The 25,455-nt window shown below is 40.8% G+C and overlaps 1 protein-coding gene across 1 annotated transcript in view; it reads left to right on the forward strand.

Annotated features, from left to right (window-relative positions):
• Positions 1 to 11,082, forward strand: part of tacr1a (tachykinin receptor 1a) — a gene marked incomplete at both ends in the record, with an annotated part of 29,880 nt that extends 18,798 nt beyond the window's left edge. Inside the window, 3 exons of the mRNA XM_079269632.1 lie at positions 6,845 to 6,995; positions 8,863 to 9,071; positions 10,737 to 11,082. Coding sequence (XP_079125758.1) covers positions 6,845 to 6,995; positions 8,863 to 9,071; positions 10,737 to 11,082 — 706 coding nt within the window. The remainder of the gene's footprint in view (positions 1 to 6,844; positions 6,996 to 8,862; positions 9,072 to 10,736) is intronic.
• Between the last annotated feature and the right edge of the window lie 14,373 nt (positions 11,083 to 25,455).

Raw genomic sequence — 25,455 nt, forward strand, 5'->3', positions numbered from 1 at the left:
AAAACTTTATCCGTAAAAAACTATTTAACTGTGAACATAATATATTTTGTTCAATGTGTGTAAAATGTATTTTATTTAAAATGCCCTTAAAGTAGAGTTGTTCCCAAACCGATATCGGGAATGCCGATCCAGCATTTCAGGCTGTATTGGGTATTAACTAATAGTACCGGTATGCAATCCAATATAGAAACATGTGTCACTCAATACCCAGTCCGTACATCTTGCCTGATTGGTATTGCACATGTGCAAACATACGGGCACAGCTTTAGGTTTTCTAAAACATGAAAGAATTCAGGCAATGCGAATGTTTGTCATTTTATTGAAATTATAAAAAGGAGCTTATGCATAACCAGTCCGAGAACATTTACATTATGTGTGTAGGCTGTTCAACCGCGGCAGCGAGATTCTTGCCAGTAACCCCAATATTAATACTTAAAAACACATGCCTGCTGCCATAAGAACAGACAATAGTACCCTGTGTACTGCATTATGTATCAGCAAATATCAATTCCCTTTTTACAAGCTTTTCATGGCTGGAGCAGCTGCACAGTAAACATCTATACACTTTTGGGAATGTGTGTCGAGAAATGTTGGCAGAGACACGTTTTTCATCTTTTCCAACAAACTGGTCAACTGTGAGAATTTAAAGCCAGACAAATGTCAATCTCAAGAAAATCCCAAGACACTGGCTTTGTTTTGTTAGTTATTTTGCTGCAGTTGTAGTGCACACACATAGCAACCTCCAACACCAGATGAAAAACACAAGTGAAATTGTGAAAAAATACCAAACCATATTAAGAAGTCGCTGTGAGGTCTGGAAATAACAGTTTGGATCTCTGGCCGCATTTGTTTCAGCTGTCAGAATTCCACACCATGCTTACTTTTGCTCTGAAATAGAGGACATATTTTCAAAACTATAAAGGGGTTCTCAAAATACCACCACACTTTGAGCAGCCTCGTGCTTGTGGAATCATTGTCATCCAGATATACTAACACTGATTGAACGCTGACTTATTTTGTCACGCACTGGAAGAAAACAATATAAAAAGTATTTTTATTTAGTTTTTATATGTTATTGTAATGAAACATAATTAAAATAGATTTAATTTAGCTTTTTCTGAACCACTGAATGTCAAGGGGAAAACTCTCCACTCGAGGATATGTTATTTTTAAGCTATTTTTGTATAAATTACACAAAATATGGCATTAAGTTTGATGGGACAACATTCTGGTCTCTTCAGACCACAGACTCTTTTTCAACTCATCCTCAGCTTTTGAGGACATACTCTTTCTATTTTAATGACTGATATAATTGTACAACTTTTTGCAAAGTAGCTTGTTGCAGATTTAGTCACAACAACAACCTTCACAGCTGCATTCATGCAATCAAGTGAAATGCCTCAACAATACACACGTGATCACCTTTTAACTAATTATGCGACTTCTAAAACTATTTGACGACACCAGCGATGATTTAGGTGTGTCCTATTAAAGACAATGAATACTTCTGTATGAATAACACATATTTAGAATTTTTAATAGTAATTAACTTACTCACTTTCTAGAGATGTATTTTCAGTTTGAATTAAAGTCTTTTTCTGTTTGTCACATTTAATTCATTAAGATGTTAAGTAATAAAACATGAAAACTTCCAGGGGGAATACTGTATGTATTCTCAAGATTTTTTGGGGGGTATATTTGTTAGTTGTTTTTGTTGTAGATACAGAAGCGTGCCAATCCCTCTCTTCAATAACACATTTTAGCTCCTGAAATGATTTTGTTATAGCACCATTGTTAATTGATACACAGTCGAGCCAAAATCCTAGCAGAGGTTGCTTATTTTAATATGACGTTGGATGCGGTGCCAACCATCTTACCGCCTACAAACGCCACTTTAATCATGTAAATCACCAGGATCTGAAAACGAAGCCTTCAACTGTGACTGATTCACACTTTCATGATTCACTGTCTGGAGGACTGATGAGAACGAGCGCTTCAGAAAGAGTGCATATGCCATTTAGATGGTCATCTGGTATCATTTCCAGCATTTTTGTTTGAGGAAATGTCGTGTGCAATGATGTTGCTGATCAGAAGTGTTGAAACCAAGCTGCCCGCACAGGAAAACCTATAGGAAAAAAGTATTTACATTTGTTGTTCGGCAGTGTCAATTTTGGCAGCTATTTAGACAAAACCTTTGATTAGTTTTAGTCATGTTAGTCATTTTTATCCTTCATAGTTTCAGAGTAGTTTTGATTGATTTTGTCAGCTATTTCTATATGTTTGAATATATAAAGTATATATATATACACATATTAGCAAAAAAACCTTATCAGTTGTTTAGGTATGAGGACGTGTTGGTTGAAACTCATTGGGAGGCTGTGCACTCCTTCTCTAGCCTGATCCTGGCAAGTCACACTGGCATGGCTGATTTCTTTCAAAGAAAGAAAGAAGTAGTTTGCTTATGGCAGCAGCTTTAGACTAAAATAAGACACCTGAGAACTGAGAAATAACACACATGCTTTAGCAGGGGATTGGAAATGCTGATGTTTTTCTTTTTCTTCATCTAACATGTCCCAGATTGGAGAGACATCGTGTTCTTTTGGTTTTTACAAGACATATTAATAAAGCCTTCCACTTCTCCTCCGTCTTCAGGCTGTTACAACTGTTAGCCAAGTCAACACGTCGCTGACAAACAAATCCAGTTAAATTGAATCTGGTTACTTCAACATTTCCAAAAAAATGGAGCTTGTGTTCAGCAAATAACAGACGTAATGCACAATATGTTGTCAATCCCATTCAATCATGACTCTTGAGAAACACCCTCAAACACACATACTCTAGACACACATATTGACATAAGGATTTACTCAAGAGTCTTCTTGGAAGCTCATTACTCCTATGGTCACTTGTGTGCATACAAACCCCGTGTCTGCTAATTAGATTGCGGCAGCTTCCGGTTTCCCCAGCCTTGTGCTAAATGTTATCAGCTCCTTGTGTGACCTGCTGCTGTGTGTGTTGGCTTTGGTTAATACTTTTAAATAGAGTCACACCTTTGTTTGTGTGACGTGTAACAGTGGAGTCAGGCAGACAGTGGAATATTCCAAAGCCACAGTTTAGTTGATGTTCATTGGAGCATATATCGTATAATTTTCTGTGAGTAAAAATTGTTCCTGATATCTTGTATACTAACTGTGGAAACAGTAGAGTATATGCAATGCAATTACCGTAAAAACTCTCCATTTATGTGTAATCATCCGTGCTCCTGCACAGCCTGGTTCATCCACACAGGTGGTTTCACTTTGTTTCCCTGATTAGTCCTCTTCTCAAGAATGTGTGGGAGTGAACAGACGGTTACATCTCTCTCACTCTGTTGTTATGCTGCGTACCAGACAATTCGGAGGTCGGACTTTTGCTGGTTGAAATTTCCAACTTTTGACTTCCAAGCATTCCAGGTGCAAGACACCAAACGTTAACAAAAAACATTGCTGACCACGAAAGCTAGTGGACACGGAATTTTACTCTACAGACGGTCTCCCCATTATTTGGCATGTTTAATGTTTTACAATACATTTTTTGTGCAGAGAAGACATTTTGACATCAATTTGCAGAACATATAATACATTCTATGTCAGAGCCAAAAAACTGTTATCAACTGTTGTTCTCCGTGCATACAGTGAGTAGCGCTGTACTAATATCCTGGGTTCAGGTATTTAGGTAAAGAAATCCCTGTTGTCGTCAGGTGTGTGACACAGGAAGGGCAAAGGGTTTTGACTGCTGTTGCGGTAACAGTTTTTGCTGTCCTTCTCCAAATGGTGTTTGATTGGTTTACGTTCATGCACGATGAAGCAAAATAAAAGGACTCATCCTACAATGAAGAACGAGTCTGTAGAAGTTCTACTTAACACCACGTATATCAACAGGTAGCGTATGGTAACCTAGGCTTACAACCAGGTCACTCCTGGGAAAGACAGGTGGTAGACTTGGCTCCTAAAACATACTATGTGATAGCTATTAATTATTTTCATTAAATACAGACAAATATACTTTAAATTACCTTTTAGTTGATGGTTTACCATTTACAACATGCGCTTCTACTGTTGTGTGACGTCAGACGAAGGCTTGTTTGTGAAGTCGCGGTCAATGAATTTGCCCAAATTCATAGGAATTCTGTGGCGGTCAATTGTACTTTTTCTCGTAGGAGGTCGGACAGTTTCGAGTTCAGAGTTTTCTGGAACGCAGCATTCGTGTCATTGCACTTTCCTTCAGCTGACAAACAAAGCCTTCCTAGAGCACTTAATCTAATAAGCACTTAAGATCAATTGGATTTGGATGAAAGAAGAAAAGATTGTGTTGAGTGCAAGCATACTTAAAAAAGCAAAAATACTGGTCCTTTCCCACTGAGAGGGCTGAAGAGCTATATTATTTGTTGATTTTCTTTCTGAAAATTGATCCATGGTATTATTTTGTCACACTGTGTTTATTGTAACTTCACCAGCACAAACAGATAGTAATCCAAAACTATTGGAGACCTCCTTATTTTAGCGTTGGCTTTCGTTGCATTGAATGATTTATTTTAAAAGTGTACTGCTTGGTTTGACATGTAAGACTAGTGTCTTCCAAAATCAAAATATCAAAAGTCTTTAAGATAAAGACTTAACATGACGGAGCGCTTGAGACCCTTGACATTAGATATTACTCTGATATCTACACTATGTTCTCCCTTGAGCAGGTAACATATCTACTTTACAGTGTATCTGTATGTTTCTCAGTGTGTGATTATTTCTCTGATGAAAGTTCCCAGGTATTAAACGGAATTAACATAATTGTAGATAATGGCCCGTGAGTCTCATCTGCAGTGTCCGCAGAGGCAAAACTGATTGTCCCTCTGTGGATGCTGGAGTCAGGGGGTCTTCCATCTCTGAACACGGTTAAAATACTGATGTGATACAATTTGCCACATTTTAACAGTCATTAATATGCACACACACACGCACACGTATATAAACAGAACACAACACCTCTATTAACCTGCACACATACTGGACAAGGATTTAACAGGATCAACTGGTGTGTCAGTCTTAGATTACCAAATCATTTGCAAAATACTGAACCTGTCATATTTAAGTACTTCAATAAGGGTTTAAATTCATTGGACAGTTATTAGAGCGGGAGTCTAATTGATACCCCGCACATCTTTAATCATGTCACAAAGCAAAACTATTTATCTGTCCTTTAGCAAACACACTAAGGATGATTGATTCCCTTGACTCGAATTAGTAACGTTTTCCTTTCAAACTTGCTGCATTAGAGATAATGGGAATTGGCAGGTATTAAAAAAAATAATTTATAAGCCTTCTGTTAACTCCCACTGGAACGTCATTGAAATAAACATGAAACTGAATGTTGGGCATTGCCCTCAGGACTTACTGTCATGTCCAGCTCTGCTCTTAGGTTATGTTTTCCTAATTTCCAGTTGTCATTTCATGTTTTATTTTGGTATACTCACCTTTCTTGTTTCAGATTCTTTACTTTCTGCCCTTGTGTGTTTCCAGCTCTTGTGACTGTCTGCCCCGCCCTGATTGTTTTCACCTGTCCCTCGTTAGCCCTGCTGTCACCTGTCCCTCGTTATCACCCTCGTTTCATTGCTCCCCTTTGTCAGTGCCAGTTTCTCGTATCTGTTTTAATTCCTTATTTATTTCCCAGTGTTTATTTAATCATTCATCAGTGTCTTTTGACTGACATTTGCCTATTGTTTTGGATACATTTGGTAGCTTTTTTTTATTTTGGAAAGTGTACCTGTGTATCAGACCCTGCCATCAAGGAAAGACCTTTTATTGAAACCTCTCCGTGTATCAGGTCTTGTTATTGAGTCCTTTGTCTGGTGATACCAGTGTCCTTGATACTTATCTTTGGGATTCTCAACATCAGCATACCCTTTCTTAAAGCTCTATAACAAATAGTTTCATATTAAAGATGGATGAAAGAACTACTTGTGATGTGAAAGGGGTCACTCGTAGTGACAACCTACAGATAATTATCACTTGACTGCAGTTCCCCTAAGCTCTTCAGACCAATTAGCACATTTTAGTTCATACACCTGTTTTGGTCAGTGTCATCGCTTGCCTCAGCATCATTTCTGGAGGAGCATGCAGCTGTTAAGTTCCCTGTGCACTACTTTTGTCAAGTTATACCATTTATTAGCTCATTTATGCTCACTTTCTACTCCATTCGTACGTCCTGCCGGAATTGCACTGCACATATTCAAACTAGTACTATGCAGCTGTGGTTAAACACTCTTGTACACCCTATTTTGTATTTGATAATGCTACATTGTGAACAACAAATCTCTGTTAAAATCGGCATAGGGACAGCTAGTTAACGTTATCTGTTAGCAGCCGGTGGGCAGCAGTCCTGCTTGGCTAAATGTCAGAACTAACAGCTGACGTTAACGGGGGATGTATTGAGTTACATAAGGATGCGTTCAAGCGCTATTCAATAAAAAAAGAGTGTTGGAGGAAGGACAATTTAAACTAAAACCATCATGATGGGCTCAAATGTAATCTTCCAAAATGTATTTCGTTTTTGTTTACAACACACCGGTAAAGGATCTATACCCGATATCGGGCAACACACTATGGTTCAGGAATCGTAATCGGTATCTGGATGTAAGAAATGGTATTGGAACATCTTTAATTGCCTGATGCTCTATTCAAATGTCAGTTTAGGACTATATTCACGGTAACGGTGGCTCCTTTTCTGCAGGCTCAACTTGAGTCTCTCTGTACTTTAGTCAAAAAATATGCATTTGATATAATTATGATATGGGATGTATGTCTTGTTGTAGGTACTATGTGTGCGTGGCCATCCTGATCTATTTCCTTCCACTGCTGGTGATGGGTTGTGCTTATCTGGTGGTGGGACTGACTCTCTGGGCCAGCGAAATCCCCGGAGACTCTTCTGACCGCTACAAGGAGCAGCTTATCGCCAAGCGCAAGGTAACCCGCCACAGTATTTGGATTACAAACTAGTTTAATAAGATTAATCCAACCACATCATATGCCCTTTTGTACACTGCAGCCCTCAACAAGACATGGCTGCAATGTCGATGTCTGCCTGTATTTTTCCAGTGATGAAATTATCATCGCAGCACCATGACCCTGAAACACAGCCCTCTCTTCTTTGCTGGTTTTCCAGCCCTATCTGTTGTCTTTTCAGCCCACCGCGGCCTCTTGATCTTCTGTTTTCGGTCATCTTTCATGGCCCATGCCTGTCAGGTGTGTTCACAGTTGCAGTGTTGTTACTCCTGATAGCATACTCTTCCAATGAAGACACTTGCAGGGACATGCTTTTCTCACCCTAAATAAAATGACAATCTCTCACACGTTGTGTTTCTGCACTGATGAGATCAGACCCCGCAGGTCAGTCTGTGAAAATTAAGTTTGAAAGATATTTTTGGAGCATTGTATCTAATTTCATTCTGTTTCATTTTAGTTTTCTGTATTTTGGATCGCTCCTTTACTTTATGGCTTTGATTAATTTAGCCAAGCTAGCAGCATAGTTCTATGGATGGCAAAGTGGGTCGGCTAGTTGGTATGCATTTGTTCCAGAATGAGAGATCTAATCCATCTAATATAACTGTTGAATGGATTGCAATTCATTTTTCTACAGACATGCATATTCCCCAGAGGATGTATCCCAGTGATTTTGGTGATGAGGTTGACATTTGTGGCTTTGAGTGAAATATCTCAACAACTATTGGACGGATTGTCATGTAATTTGGTACAAACCATCATGTCCCCCTCAGGATGAATTATATTATAATTTTGGTGATCCTCTCTTTTGTCATCTCCCACCATCATCAGGCCAAAAGTTTAATTTCTATGAACAAAAAGCTGCGATACATTCCCATCACCCTTTGCTGTATTCTGTGTAGCTTGCATGCAAAACATGCTTATGCTAAGAAGGTGAACATGGTAAACATATTTGCTTAACACCACTATGTTAGCTTGTTCACCGTGTGCTTGTTAGCAGCCAAAGCATCACTATGCCAACAGCCTCACATAGCCTGCATGGCTGTAGCCTCCTAGTGTTCTTCTCGCCTACTGGCCATACAACCACATGATGGAGACTTGTACATTGGAGAAAGAACATTTATGATTGGTTTATCAGCCGCTGTGGTGGGCAGAAATCTTAGTCTTTTAACAGTCTTTCAAATACAATAACTCACACTTTCCAGACTTCGTTTGTGATTGTAGAAAGCCCTTAATCATGTTACATGTGCAGGACACCAGTCCACCTCCTAATGAGGCAGCCTCTCAGATCTTTTATGTCTGTCCATGTACATTATTTTCAATTCATTGCCAGTAAGCACTGTCTGTTATTGACAGCGCAAATGATGTGCCCGTGAGTATTCGATTTCCATTTTGACGGGCAGAGAGTTCAAAGCTTTTCCTGGACTGACAGATGTGTTGCCACTTGTGGAGGCAACAGAGAGGCTCGTTACAGAAAGGAGAAGGAGAGAAGTCCTCAGGGGAGACAATCAATGCAGTGCAGCATGCCTCATCCCAAAACTGCTGTAATTTTGTTATGTTTGATGGTTTTCCTGGACAGGTTTTATATGTATTTTGAATTATTTACAGAGCAGGTGTCCCGTTGAACCTTTTATGACAGTATCATTGTACTGAGGTGTTTTGATAAGGCTTTTTGCGATAAAAAAATAATATAATACTTGAGGCCAGCTTGTAACTCTCCGGCCCTTCATCCGTTCTGATCTAGTCTGAAGAGTACATGGAAACTGACGAAATCCGCTGTGGACATGGAAACAAAAATGAAGACGAAACGCTGTTGTCATGTGTCCAACAGGTGGTGAAGATGATGATCGTGGTGGTGTGTACGTTTGCCATCTGCTGGCTGCCCTACCACGTCTTCTTCCTGCTGCACCAGGTCTTTCCTGCCATATTTGAAAAAACATGGCAGGAAAGGTTTATCCAGCAGGTTTACCTGGCTATCATGTGGCTGGCTATGAGCTCCACCATGTACAACCCCATCATCTACTGCTGCCTCAACGACAGGTCAGTCAGCACCTACACACATAAATATGTATCATATTACTCTTTTCCTGGAAAATCTCAAAAACATTCACCTCAACTGCAGAGAGAACTATGCCTCCATTTGAGCCTGGCTTATATTATACCGTTCTCCCTAATTCATTACTTTGTACGTTTGCTGTTAATATCTTTATTTATAGAGCACTTATGAAAACTAAGTAACAAAGTGCTCCACATAAAAACAAATAAAAAACCCATCAAAACAGAATATAAGTTAAAAAAACAACAACATACAAATCAAAATAGCAAAACAGATTCAAAGTAGAATCAGGTGAAATCATGGAAGGCAGTGAGATAAAAGTATGTTTAGAGCTTCGATTTAAAAGAAGCCACTGACTCAACTTGCGTTATTTCCTCTGCAGGGTGTTTCTGTGCCTTGGGGCTCTTATTTCAGAAGCTCTGCCCGCCGTAGTCTTCAGCAGAGAGACTGGAACAGATCGAAGGCCGCTGCCTGACGATCTCATGAGCATAGTTGTGCAGGGATGAAAGATTTGATAAACATGTAGGACACGGACCATTAAGGCCTGTGTAAGTAACTAAAAGAACCATGCAAACTATTCCAAAACGTACTGGAAGCCCGTGTAAAGAGGCTAAACCTGGGGTGATGTGTTCAAGCCTGACAGCTGAGTTCTGTACTGTCTGAAGTCGGTCTACAATTTTGCTATTTCGGCATCTAAAAAGGCTGTTACAGTAATCCAGGCATGATGACATAAAAGCATCTAATATGGTTTCTGTATCTTTTAAGACTGTTGCTTAAAACTGTCAATACTTCAATAAAACTCAACACTTCCTGCACAGATGTTACACATGTAAAAATGACCATAAATACAAAGCATAATTCATTAGAACCAACTTTTCAAAATACTCTTTAGATCTAGAAATGGAGAACAATCTCCATTTGTAATACATTAACTATAAATCTGAGTATCCTCCATCTCTTCATACACATGGATAGCCGTCATTCATTTGTAAGACACCACCCTGATGATAGACAAAAGGTAAGAATTAAATTTACTGTCAACATGTTGCGTTATATGCAGAATGCCTGTCAACAAAAATGTCAATGAATTCAGATGAATGAATACATTTAAAAATGAAAATATATGGGTTGGACTGCAGTGAGCTGAGGTTTAGTTATCATCCTGTTTAAGATAACGGCCGGCTTTTGTCTCTATCGGCTCAGTCGATTTATATTCTCAGGCGTAACCGATGATGGCCCTTTCCTCTCATTCTCAAGCAATCTCTTTTTATCTCTCCCCTGCTCTCAGCGATTGACATTTTTCTTTTTCCCCCGTCTTGAGTCATAGTTATTTCTATCATCTCTTCATTCTGTGGTTGATGGCACGCTAAACATCAAGTGCTGGTAAAATGAGTCTTTGAATAAATGTCACTAAATGTCACATGCAACATATAGTGTTAATCAAAACAATTACACAGTCTTTGCTCTTTACCTGATTTTACATTACATCTCTATGAGCCACTGTAGACCTACACTGTATCAGTCCTTTGTCAAACTGTCGGTAATTCTGTATTTTCATCCCAGTAGGGGAGCGAGGCTGTTACATTCATACCATTTTTGAATTGTGTGCACTTAAACCAAACTAAATAGGACTAATCTTTGCTTCTCAGGTTTCGTGCTGGTTTTAAACAAGCTTTCCGCTTCTGCCCATGTGTCCCTCGAGGCTCTTACCAAGGCCTGGAGCTCAAGTCCACTCGCTACCTTCAGACCCAGTCAAGTGTTTACAAGGCCAGCCGGATGGAGACCACCGTGTCCACTGTTCTCCAGGTTGGGGATGACATGGAGCAGCCCAAGGTTAAGGCAATAGCGGCTCCACGGCCGGGTGGGGCTGTGGTGGGAGCCGGACCACATAACTCCTCCATGGACCTCACCTCGAATGGGTCATCGTCCCGGAGCGTCTCCAAAACCGTATCGGAGACGTCCAGTTTCTACTCGAGTAACAACCTGCAGGAATAGACTTCATACGCAGGTGGCATTTTGCCAGACAGCAGGGAGAGAGAGTGAGTTGGTTGTGTGTGTGTGTTCATGCAAAAGAACAGTGTGTGTCTGCCAGTGACTGTGGTGAAGTTTTTGATGAATGCATTTCTAGTGATTTCACTGGAACATCGTGTTAGGTCGTTTGCAAGTGAGACTCTCAAGTTGCTGTTCACTGATTGCTGTCGTCACCCACAACACCCTTGTAAAAAGGACTCATGCTGCTCGCTGTCAATGATCAACAATTAGAAAGGTTTGCTCAAAAAAAAAAGTGACGAAGAGCACTTTGATGACATGAGCACATTCCAGTTCAACGGCTAAACTGAAGCATAAGCTAGCACCTCCGATCTTCAGAGCCTCTGCTTGTCACACCAGCCTTCTCTCAGAGCAGAGTGAAGGTTCACACATCCTCAGTCACACATGCTGTGTGACTTCGCATAGTCTATTTTGGAGCGGCGCCATGACATGAGACCAGCATGCTGTGAACGCAACGGCTCCTCCGTTTTAACAGAGGTGTTCTCTGCGAGGAGACGGGGTGTGGAGACCGCTACAATGGAGGAAATGGAGGATCCCCTGCAGGCGTGCTGAAAAGTTCAGCAATCACCTGAAACGCAGGCAACACCTGGCTCAGCTTTCATCGAGCTAAACATCGACTTCAACAACTGAAAGCATCATCTCTGAAACGTAGAGGTCCAAATGCTGAAGAGGCATTCACACCTCAATCCCAGATTTTGTTTTCTGTGACACCACTGCACCCGAGCAACACTGGTGTGTAGCTTAGAGATCGATCTGCAATAGAGAGCAGACAAAATGTTCCAGTTTCCATTAGAATCAATACAGTTTCACGAAGTGTTGCCTCAGCTCCCTGTCTGTGTTGCTCGCTCCACCTTTATAAGACACATGACACTGGTTCGTGATCTGAATACAAGGCCACACTTTCAAACTGGGAAATGTTCATATAACTCATTAGCTGCTCTACCCTTCCACCTGGCAGTAACATGCACTCTGTGACTTAATGTGATGGGGCTGGATTGCATTTTCTTGTCACCTGTTTCATTTGTGTGCTTTTTCTTGGTATTTCTGTGTTTGGTAATGTGGCTACAGTCATGTCTGACCTCCTCTGCGCGTAGTTGAGGTGATCAGATCTTCACCTCTCTTAAATATTCGTATTTTATATGCTGTCCATCCAGTCACACGAGACGCATGTTAGTATCAGGTTTAAAGGGCTTTGTGGATGTCGCAGCCTAGAATGTGCACAGGCAGCCTGTTCGCCATAGCTCTCGAATGTGAGGCGATGTGCCTTGCTGCGCAGCGTATTGTCTGTAAAAGGGCGAGGGTAGCAGAGACGCCACACACTCTGCAGGGGTCCAGGAAGAGGTTGGTTAGGTAACAGGGGCTACGGAAGCCCAATAGGACAAACTGTTTTAACCTCCTATGGTGGAAAATACACACATCCACATCAGTACACACACAAACATATGACTACTGACAAAATTGGCAAGCTTGACATGAGGTTTTTAGTGAAAACATGAAGCTTGTCTCTGTACTAGAGTGGCAAATAGCTGCATTAGTTTCAACTCATATCATGATAATCACTTCATGGTTCCATGCATAGTTTGTAACGGTTTAATGGAAGCCTGAATAGTTTTACAACAAATATCCTGGAGTGAGTTTAATTACTAAATCCTCAAGATTTACATATTTTGATGCAATTCAATATTTTTCGGCTTACCAGAACAATCTACAAAGTTTGGGGCAATAATGCCAAAAATAGAGGATGAAATTATTTTGCTCAATCATCTGACAAAGGCAGCCATAAACCTCTTTAAGTGTAAAGTTAAAGTTGATACTGGATTAAATGTTGAATTGGAGATTAATTAAAGTTCTGGTGCAGCTGAATTTAGAGTAAAAACTAAACTGTCGTTAAAAGAACGGTTTAGATTAGCTAGTTTTAAAGTTAGTTGCAACACGATTGAAAGTCTAAACCATGATTTATTCATTTTTTTAAATCTAGCCTTGCTGGTGCAACCCTCTTTGCAAAGTATTTAAATGAAAAATCACATTTGTCTTGAAATGTTTTAGAAAAATATTGACTCAATCCCTTTTTAAAGATGGATATACACACACAACCAGAGAGTTGTCACCCATCATTCTACGTTCAGACACACACACACACACACACACATTACAGTCACCTCATGACTCCTTGTCTATTCTCAAAAGCTGTTGTTATACATTCCAGTGTCAGCTGACATGAAACTGAGCAGCGCATGAGAAGCAACATGAATGTATTTGAATCGCAATGAAATCTAAACAATATACGAAGCATAACGCTAACAGAACTTTGTCTCGGCGACATGGACACACAGCTAACGCTTAAGTACAAACATGGTGCAGGGACAACAGGAGGTCACATTCAGAGCAAAAGTAAAATGGACATAGAACAGACGGCATGAAAAGAAAACGCCCTGTCATCAACATGACATTCCACTTTTCCACAGAGGCTAGAATATGAAAGTGAGACATCCATCAGAGCTTTTGGGTCATCAGTTCAGTGACGAGAACATTAGGATGATAGATCTCTGGCTTCGATGCGGCATGCCAACAATTTAACATACACCATGTTGAGTGATAGTGTGGGACTTCCTCTTTGAAGCGAAGAAGATTTGGGGAATAAGAACTTTCACTGCAATTATTATACACATAGTAAGATAATGGGTTTGCCCTGATGATTCGTGAATGATGAATGATTATATCGTTTCATCATTAGATGCTATTTAATGACTCTGGTTCTTTCTGTTATATACAGCATCACATCGTCTCGGTGGATTAACAGAATACTGGTGGTTTAAAGCCCATAAAAACTTGATTTCAGTACATAAGTAAGTATAAGTATATAAAAATACAGAAATCTCTTCACGAAATAACCACAAATTATTTTCATTTATTTAAAAGTGTGGAAAAGAGAACCTGTAGCTTCTCCTGGCAACAGCAGTGACACACTATGACTTGACCTTCAAGCAATAGCTTTCCTCTGTTCTTCTTCTTCTTTGGGCAGAAGCATCCAAAGATGCAAATCAGCCTAAAATGATATTGTATATCTAGATGAGCATCTACAAAGGCAGCCGACCTTCTCAGGATCATTACAATTCAACCACAGAGCCGCAAAGAGAGTCAGCTGGGAGAGAACAAGAGCAGTGCCCTTGATGTTATTACAACAGAGTTATTCGATTACAGTATGAACGAGACCTGCACCCTTGATGCCTCCTGCCCTGATTGGATGATGTCAGTGAGTTGGATAACATGTTCCTTGTCTGCATGTAAATTAGTTCATATTTGTGTCACTATCCTCACAAGGATAGCGATACAAATATGTTTGGGTGTGTGTGTGTGTGTGTGTGTGTGTTTACTGTAAGTGTAGAGCACCACTTTCCGTTTTTTAACCCGAAGGCAGAGGATCTGATTCAGTCACACAAACCAACCTTGCAAGCTGAAATTAATCTTGATGTGATTCATCAGTGCAATGTTAAAACATCATATTGAATTTGAATCTCAACGACGCCTGTCAAATTTAATTACAGGGGCAGATGACAGACATAATATGACACAACATATCCGTGGTATCGATTATAATGTAGAGTCAGCTGGCTGAGTTAGTGAGAGGAATATAGAAGTGGAGTGAACTTAGACTCCAAAATACTTTAATATCACCTCATTGTCTTTTTATTTATCTATTATTCATTTGACCACGGTACCCTAATCATAGCCAGCAATCCGTGAATAATCCCCCGTGTCCTGAATGCAGAGTACGTCCCCTCATCCTACCATCACTTGGACTGGTCAAGTGGAGAGCGAATGAGAACCTGTGGCTTTAATGAATGTGTAATCAACTTTGTTTGAGTGCTCTTCAAATGAGCATACAGCAGGCTCCCGCTCTCTGCCTCTCAAACACACACACACACACACACACACAGCCGTGGCTGGTGAGAGCTGGAGTGATGGAGACAAAAGATGCCAGCTTGTTGCTGAGGAGAGGCGCCAGGCAGGCTACACAGCGGGGTGAACAGCCTCATCAGCACCATCTCTTCCTGTGTTTCGATCCATTCCTCGCTCTCCAATCATGCTAATTACCGCATAGAAGTGGAGAGGGCAACCAGCCGAACACGCAGAAGCGTACCTCGCACGCCCATATATATGTGAGTCTCGTTATTAAATGGGGAGAAATATATACAGAATACCACATCAGGGCCGTGGGTACTGATATATTACTCACACGTGTGCTCTTCATTGAGAAAATAAATGTTATTTATAAGATTGTGTACACACATGGGTGATGCTTTAGCCAGAGTAAATAACGTCATATGTGTTAGTATATTAGGAGAAATTGTCTTTGCGGGGTCAAAAGAACTGCACCCTGCCAGTACAAACACACTAAACTGCAGCAAAGAACAGCCTCTGCAATATATAATCAATGTAAAGAATGCTCAGTGTCGTTGCTTTGTGAAAACGCTTTCCTCGTCTTGCACAAATTACAACCTTTTCAGTGGTCTCTTCTGTGAATCTACTACATTGTTGAATGTGATGTTTTGATTATGAACTTTAAAGAGAACTTAAATCATGACATAGAAATATCTGTATCTGTATTGTGTTGTAAAATGAATTAACCTATGGGAGTGTTTGCCACGTAGAGACATCTTCTTACAGTACTAGTGCCTGTTCCAAAACAAATGGACGTATACCTCTCTCTCAACGTGCTGTGTCTGAAAGCTAAATAACATTGCTTTTACAGAACCAACCTAATATATTGCTTTCTTGATATTTATGTCCGAAATGTAATCAGAAGGTTGAGAGTCAGGTCTTAAATGAAATGCCCTGACAGTTTTGTTTTGCCTACTCCTGTGCATTCAACGAAGACTTTAAGTTAAAGGATGAGGCTGGCAAGATTCTATATTCTTCTTATTGTTAACAAATCCCTCGCCTGATAGCAGACTGAATTTTTTTATTCATTCAGCCTGAAATCATGTTCTTGTTATACAAGATCCAAGACTTTTCCAATTATGCCTAATGGATCAAAATCTTATAATACAAATAATCTTTTTGGTGCTTGTGGTGCTCAGATAAATGTGTTTAACACATGGGTTACATCATCCCTCAATATTGAATGTGACCACAGAGCCAAAATCACCTATCAGCCCAGAATTGTTCCTGTATGCGTCGTAGTATGACAATGCCCCCCACTATGTTCCCATATCATGAAACTGCGTGCAATTACTAACAAAGGAAAGTATTTGCTCACGGATTGGGTTTGTTTTTTATTATCACTAATCCATTTCTAGTCATAGTCCGCGTGAGTCCGTCTGGGAAGGAGGGGTGGGCTGGTGCATGGAGGCGTCAAACAACAGGTGTGCTGTGTGAAACCAAAAGTAATGTACTTATTTTAACGCAAAGCATGAACTTTTACTACAGCCAACAAAGTGTATTGTTGCCTAAACCTTAACGTAGTTAAGAATGCAGTCTTGAAGCACGAAAAGCACAACGATTAAAACGTTGATTTACAGGTATGTAGAAATGAGGATGTTAAACATTTTTGGTTCAGAAATGTTGCGATTCAATGTATCCGTAGTTTGCAGAAACGTACAATGCCAGAATTTTATTCTGGCGACTGGGTTGGAAATACTCAATAGAGCGCCAAGTTTGTCTTAATCTGCAGTTGATTATCATTGACTATTTACTCCTGCTTGGATAACGTTGGCTTAAAGCTACAGTGCCCAACTGTTTTAGTAAAGCCTTTTTAAAAAATTAAACCAAATGTTTTTGAAAGATTTATGTCTTCAGTCGAAGTGAAAAGGCTCCGGGCTGACCGACTCTAGAGAAGTCAGAAAGTATTGCAAGAAGGGTTAATGCATTGTTGATTTTGGTCTTTGTGAGATTTGATGACAATGAGAAAAATCTAATCACAGCCGTATCCTTTAAAATGCTGACTCTCAGCTTTAATTTCAGACTACATTGACATCCAAACCACCGTGCAGAACTTGTAGCCTTTCGAATGCCTAACCCCCAAGGGTACAGGGCTACAACTCCCACTGTTCCCAGAAGATTATCTTTTAATCCCTCAAATACTCTTAAAGCTGAAAGTCAGCACTTAAACTCTCATTTGAAGTCCAATGTGCAGGGGTATAGAGCTGACTACTGTGCAGTAAGTGAAAAATTATAAATGTCTGATCTTATAGGTGACTGAATACTGTACATGGGTGAGAAATATAAATCTGAAACCTACACGTAGTTATCAGACACAGCCATGTGTGCCCGTCTGAGTTATATTGTGTTGTATCTGTTTTGCTTGTTTCTGTCATGCTAACTTATTCCTCAAAGAAATATAGGTTGAGACAGCATTTTTAAAGGCTCTGTTGCTCCAAGACTTCCATCATGCTTTCGCTATTTGAAAAGAAGAAAGAAAAAAAAACCTTGTGTATCTTTTCACTGCTCTGAGTCGACTGTGTATCTGTTAGCACCTCTAATGTCAATGACTATTTGTGGAGTCACATTTACTGTACTGGGTGTTTTTATCTGTGATTGTTGCCAAAATCTGGGTATCAATTTTAATGTCTTCGATTAAAGAAAATTACAGTATTTATTTCAAGCACAAGTGAGTGTGTGGTTTGTTTTTGTCCTCCACATGAACAACAGTTGTGACTAAAAGATGGAAGCAAGCATCTGGCACAGAAAGTGCCACACAGCTCCCATGATGTTCAGAGAGAGAATAGACCGGACAACAATTGACTCTGTATATGTGTCTGCTACTGCTCACTCTGCCTTTGTGTATCCTGACCCGCGGTACGAGTGCACAGAGATGAGAGAGAGGAGGACGAGGAAGAAGCAGCGGGGACAGGAGGCTCGGTGTGTGTGTGTGTGTGTGTGTGTGTGTGTGTGCATGTGTGCGTGTGTGTTTGTGCATGTGTGATAACAGGCAAAAAAACAAGAGGCTGAGTGTGTTGCTGGTGTCAGATAAAAACAGGTCTGTGCTGCACTGGACCTTCAGAGAGATCACACTGCATGCATATTAAACCACAGCTATGCTGCCTTCATGCATCGGAACCTTCTGTCATAACACCAAGAGACTCCCTGTCATGTGAAGACAACATCATATTTGATCTCTTCATGAAACAATTACATGAATAAAAATGCTTAAGGCCATTTGAAAAAAACAAGTATTGAATTGGATTAATGGGAATAGTATGATATTTCGATGAATGCACTCTTGGCATTTTGGGAAAAAGACATATTTGCTTTCTTGCGGAGAGTTAGATGAGAGGATCGATTCCACTCTGGTGTCTATACACTCAATATCAAGCTGGAGCCAGGAGACGGTTAGCTTAGCATTAAGAGTGGAAGCAGGGTAAAAGGATTTGTTGGCTTTGGACAGAACCATGCTAGCCTCCCTCCTCCCCGTCTTGAGTCTTGACTCTTAATGCTAAGCTAAGCTAACAAGCTGCTGGATCCAGCTACATATTTCCCGTATGGACATGATGTCGGTTTTCATCTTCTCATCCAACTATAGGCAAGAAAACAAATTAACGTATTTTCCAAAATCTGAAACTATTCCTTAATTAAGAGCAGATCGATTGGAAGACACTGAGTTACTTCTATAATTTAACTTTCAGAAAAATAGATGCATAACTTAATTTTCCTTTTCCTGGATTAAACATCTCAAACACATTGAATCTAATGGGTTCAGAAAATAATGAAAACCTAAAAAGCAGAAAAAAAACAATCGAATATCTAATGCAAAGCATCTTTACAACATTTTAAATAAATGTAATTTGCAGTAAATTGGCTGAAATAAGTGAATTTGGACATTTCCTTACCCAAAGGTATTAGTCTTGAATAAAGCTATCGTCATAGAAAAGCCTCTAGAACCGAGTTCAGAGGGAGAGTAAATGTCTCCACTGAAAGCCGGCAGTTAATTTCATCAAGGTGAAGGATCCTTTATTGCAGGTTTTACGGACTGAAATGATGGGCAGACACATGATAAAGAAATAACCTCACCTGACCACTGGCTTTATTTAGGGCAGACCTCCAGTAGTGTGAGAAATAAACCACAGCCAATGTATGATTTATAATAAAAGGTCATATTAAGCAGGTCTCCTGTCAGCCTTTGGAAAGCTCAGCCGTGCACTACATCCGGTTCCTGTCATATTCCAAACGAGCAGAGAGAAATTCAGCGAGCAAATGTCTGAAGTCTGTCAGAGGAACCCTAACCTCCAAGTAGCACCATCTGTGCTTCTTTTCATATCTTCTCTTTTATCCTTCTTTCATATAAAACACTTTACTCAGAAGGAGGGGATTTTTGGGACATCAAGTACAAAACCCAAAGCATAACTGTTGTAAATCAAGGTAATATGAAGGTAAAGTCAAATGTGTTTGACAGAGGGTAACCATGTGACGAAAAATGACAGCTTTACAATGAGATTTTGTTAAACAAATCCATAATGCAGACAACCGGTCTTTAAAAAGTGCCATTTGATTCAAAGAGACCACTGCAAATAATTTGTTATACATTACTGTGCATTTTCCTGAAGATCATTAAAATAAATGAAAATGAGTGGAAACTCCTTTGGTCTATTTTGCACTGCAGTAATTTTGCACCGAAGTATAGGCAGCCTTAAGTTGTATGGCATTGCAAAGTAAGGCAGTCAGGAACAGATTATTATGTGCATATAGAAGATGCACAGATTCACTCCCCACAAGGAAACTGAGTGACAATACTGTAATACAATTCCTCACACGGAGAATGTAGACTCAAGTGGATGTTGGGGTGGAGGTGGCATGGCTGTAATGGGATGTCAACAAACCCAGAACATTTTGACCAGTTAAGCATTTCGGTCTATCGGTTGATTTATATGTTAATTTAACCGGAAGCTTCACTGCCCATGTCAACCAAAAGAGCTGTTCAGACGAGCGCTCTGCAGCGCCAGCCCGGAGTGAGTGAGTGTGTGTGTGTGTGTGTTTCTAGTTGGTTGGCACACACACCGGGCCCAGCACTGCGGATATAGTCTATGACAACTCTATGTCATAGTCTATGTCATGGTATTTGACATTCTGTACATGACCACAGATAACATATCTGTATGCTCCTGACTCTGGTGTAACGTTACACGCTTGGTTTCTCCTCCAAAGTCGTGTATATCTGGCCACCAAATATTGGGCTGTTAGCCGACTCACAAATGGCACACAGATCTGGGAGGTCAATTTGTTTCACGATCTCTGGTGGTTAAAGCCCTCGACAAGCTGTTGCACTCCGCCGTACTTCCACTGCCGAACTGCATGGGCACACTTAAGAATGTCATCATTGTTTGCTAACTGTATGAGCGTCTGTAGTGCGGCGCCAATGCTCATTGAGTCAATGGAGCGTCAGAATAAAAGGAAAGCGCCTCTTGAAGTTCACATCATCCTTTGCGTTTTTGCGTTTGCGCTTGCATCCTTTGCGTTTTGGCCAGTTAGCCGTAAATGCTATTCAGAGCTATGAGCAACGTAGACACACTGCATGAGAAGAGCAACTTTTTCTCAAGTCTTCCAGTGGATCCTAACAGCGCGGAGCAGTGTGAAAGAATCCACCATCACCAACGGGTTCCGAAAGGCTGGACTACTACGAGATGAAGAGGACAGCGCAATGAGGAGGACAACGCAAGCTCAAGGGCGGATTTGCCTCGGGAGCAAAGTGACACTTGAGGGTGCAGACGAAACACGGACTGCAAGCACGAACAAAGCAATTCTGAGGCTGTTTAATTCAGACACTGAAGAAGAGGACTTCAATGGTTTTAGTGCACAGGAGGACGATAGCGATCAATAGCGATCCTGCGTGTTTTTGTGTGCGAGTTTTTGAGTGAGAGAAATAAATCAGAGGAGGTGTGTAGATGAACAAAGGAGGCAAAGGCAGTGCAGGAGCACAGGAAGAAAATAGACAGCAAACATAAAACCTCCAACACAGAAAACATACAGTCTGAGTGGATCTGGACACAGTGCCAGACTGTGACACATGTGGTCAATGACGGTCCTCACAAGACTAGTGTTACAATTGCGAGTGTGTGGGCTATATGAATCCACATTTATGTGTGACATTATTCGGCATGTCTCAACAATAATGCCGGCATTAAGTATGTTGACATGACTGAGTGTCCCTTTCGTGTGTGTAAGAGTGGAGGCAGGTGGTGGAGAGCTGAGTGGAGTCTTGAATCCTGGAAGGCGTCTCTCCATAGACAAGTTGAAGGACTATCATTTCACTTCACTGTCAGACGCATCGCCGCCTCGTACATCAAGGACATAATCACATACAGGCTATAGCACCACCATCAACCCCCGCTCCCCTGGATGCACACATGCACACTTTTCCCAACCTGGAGGATTACAACAAATGTTTGTTCAGATTTGCTAATTTCTCCAACTGATGAATATTTCTATTAGATATCAGCCGTCAACCAGCGGCTGTCACTACACTAATCAGTTTCTGATTTACTTGTGAACATCATTACTGTGATTGCTCATAAAAAAAAGAAGATTTTATGGGAATGTGGATTCTTCAGATGAACTTGAGGAGTGCCTATGGTTTGCATGTTCCACATTTGATCGTACGTATGTCAGTGTTGGACTCGCATTGTCTTGGTCTTGATACAGTCTCACACTGGCTTGAGTTGGTCTCAGTCTTGTTCAAGAATCTGTTGCGGTTAAGTGGTCATTGACTGCAACATTGCTGGTGGTCTCGAGTCTGCTGTGGGAGGATTGTACAACCTGCAGTATAATAGGATTTTGTGACCGTTTTGTTACAGTCCTCGAACTTTTCTGTTTCCTGTTTTATTTTTTAGGTTCACTCTCCCCAGTTGTCAGGTCTGGTTTTCCCACCTTTGTGATGGTCTCTCCCTCCCTTATGTGTTTCATCTGTTCCTAATTATCCCTGCTGTCACCTGTCCCTCTTTATTACCCTCCTTTTCTTTTGTATTTTGTCTCTGTGCTCCCTTTGTCTTCATTGCTGAATGGCGTTGTGCTTCCCTGTAATCTGCCTGCCTTTGGGAACCTGTAAAACCTTTTGTTCAGTTAAAATATCGTCATTGCCCATCTAAATCAGACTGTGTATTTGGGTCCTTCTTGGTTGTGCTGCTGTCTTAAGCCTTAACAGTTTTCTCCACCGACAGGCAGTGACAGCGTACAAACTCTCACAATACACGCCTTCTTTAATAGCAACGTTCTCTAATCTGGTATCACTCGATGAAGCTACTTCTTCTCACTACCGTAAGAAGAAGTAGCTTTAGATGTCCTTGACCTCCGGCCTCAGTTAATCACACACAGACCAGCATTAGCATGAGCACCAGAGATCTACATTAGTCCGGACCTGCCACCCTAGAGGTCCCTAAGTATACAGCAACCGATGGGCAGCAGGTGTGATACCCTGGTCCAGTGATCACAACAAGGCTCAAGCCACCGATTTACCAATTTACAGCCCCCATCCTTGCTCCCTTTAGAACGAAGGTCCAGTGTCTTTTCATGCTGTGAAGGGTAAATTACATACTGCTGCTGTTCAAGGAATTAAAGAAAAACAATTTGTGATTTGACAACCATTGAAAACTTAGCAGGCAGTAGTTTCAGCTCAGTGTACAGAGCCTATAGTGACAAATAACAGAGGCAATTCCCGAGAGGGATGACGGGGCCAATAGAGAATAGAGCTGAATGTCAGGAGGACAAACTGCTGTGTGCTCACTGACACTACTGAAGCATCTGTGATTAACATGGTGGCAATACAAACGGGCTGACTCCAAATATCATAACTGTTGGGCAAAGAAATTGTGTCACCGGTTTAGTTTTTCTAGCTTGGTGACAGTGTTTTGAAATGGTTTTGAATTTGTGTTGAATCCCCCGGTTGAAGTGAAACATATTTTGCAACATGCAAAACATCTTGAAGTAGAGTGAGGCTCATACCACCCAAGGATAGTTGACTTTAAAGGAAGAGCTCGACATTTTGGGGAAATACGCTTGTTGGTGTTCTTTCTTGAGAGTTGGATTCTTAGATTGCCACCACTCTCATGTCAGGCAACAGTCAATTATGTTAGCTTAGTGTAAAGACTGGAGACAAGGGGAAATGTGGTTTCACGGGGGTTATGTGCTCTACTATTTTTGCAGGGCAAATGGATGGATATAGCCATAAAACATCTCCCCATTATGTGTCTCAGTCTTCACAAATGTAACTTCACCACCTGTGATAAAATGCAGCTCACAGCCCCTTCCCCATGTGTTTCAGTGGGAAGCATCCTGGAATAGAGAGAGAGTCCCAAACACAGCAAAGAGTGGCTCAAATTAGCGAGAGGGGACGAAGAGACAGCGACACTGAGCCACCGGTCAGAGGACAGACGCCACACTGCTCTAAAAACCTTTCACAGGTGAAAATAACTGAAACACACTGATCAGCTCTCGCCTCTTCTGTGTCTGCCCGTAAGTAGGATATTTGTAGTGACATGAGATTTCAGACCGCCAATCAAATGCTAGAAAACATCAGAAATGTCTATGTCTTCAATCCAAAAGATAATTTGAACCAGTTAGATCAAATATTGGTTGGGACATGTCCCGACCGTCCATTTACAAACCTAAACCCTTGAAGTCACTCACTGCACCGCTCAATGATCTATTGTTTATCACACACAACAAACATTAAAAACCTCAATATAGAAACAACTGTACGCAATAAATCACCCATGACAAAAGCTGGTAAAGAAATGGGACAAACAGCAGCTGTCCCTTGATGCAATTATAAATTCATAAAAGTGCAGTGACTGAAGCAAGCCAATTAATTTAATCAAAAGCTTTCAGTCGATTTATGGAAATGCTCATGCCTACTGACAGATTACCGCTGTGACTAATTCAACACAGCACTACAGTTGTCAGTGCAGAAAGTGTCTGAGAGGAGGCCCTCTCCCACCGCTGTCATGTTCCAGGGATTACACGGTGGGATTACTGGCTGGGATGAGACAAATGCACAGGCCTGGGTTTATGAAGCCAATAGCAGATAATAGGTGCTCAGAGAGAGAGAGAGAGAGAGAGAGAGCGAGAGAGAGAGAGAGAGAGAGAATCTTATTTTGGGTATTCCTCACAGTAATTCTGGTAATAAGTGGTCATTAGTTTGGACAGCAGGCCTCTGATGTAGCAAGACTTGTTAGTCACCCTGAAAATGACGACAAAGAAGACTCCCCAAGCATGTTGGTATTTTTTCTCAGCAGATACTGTGCCAGATCCAGGCAGATGCAGGAAAATACTAACTCAAAGTGGTTGATGGTACAAAATAGTGCTCCAACCAGCCAGTGCATAAGTGCTTTTACATTTGCCGTTCTAAACATAAACTGTGTATTTTTGCACTTAAAAACTCCTCTGGTACACAGAAAGCCATGCACTTTATATCTGCACAAACAAGAGCCTCTCAAGACCTCCGTATGCGTCATATAAAGTGTTTGTCAGATTGCCACATCCTCAGAAACCCCTTTCCAACAGGAGAATCAGGAGAGGCCATTTGGACAATTTTCCAAAAAACTTCATTTTTCTAACAGAAGACATTAAAGGAAATGAGTATTCTGTATGTAAACTATGCCAAAATGAGTATGATATGTAAACACCTACACCTACTATACATACAAACAGCAAAAGTATTGAAGTTAAACTTGATAAAGTCCTCTATGTGTAACAGTATGAGCAGATGCAGACTGCAGACATCGTGAACAATGACTGGCTCTCTGCTGCATGTGAAGGTCACACACGTGAGGCTCTTTAGCAGTGGACCTGATCCAAAACACACACAAAACCCTTTATTCCTGTTGCTCTCAGGCTCTACAGCCCCTTTCCACACATGCAGTCATGTAACCATGACTTACACATCTATTGAGTACAGCCAATGCATATGCACAGAACTAATCCTATATCGATTCATTTGCAAAGAAATGAAAGATATTAATTTATGATTTAAATCTACAGTTAATCAAATCTTTTTTTTATAGTAAATGAAGTGATACAGATGTAGTTTTCTTCCTGTATTTATGTAGTTACACCCCCAAAAAGTCAGCAAAAAATAATAATTCTCAGACGACTGATATTGGCATTGTGTACAGTATGTGCAGGCTCGATTTTCGGGGTGTATTTGAGATATCAATCCTCTTCTTAACAGCTATGACAGACAGCTGGAATGTGTCACAGGAGGAATTTCACGAATACCAGAGGAGATTGACGTGCTGAGTCGAAAAAACCTGACAGCTGCCAAGAGGAAGTGGTGGTGCTGACACCCTGACGTCCAGTTTCGGCGGGATCACTGAAAAAGATGTGCTGGTC

The sequence above is a fragment of the Melanostigma gelatinosum genome (assembly GCF_949748355.1).
Source record: "Melanostigma gelatinosum genome assembly, chromosome: 6".
Taxonomy (NCBI): domain Eukaryota; kingdom Metazoa; phylum Chordata; class Actinopteri; order Perciformes; family Zoarcidae; genus Melanostigma; species Melanostigma gelatinosum.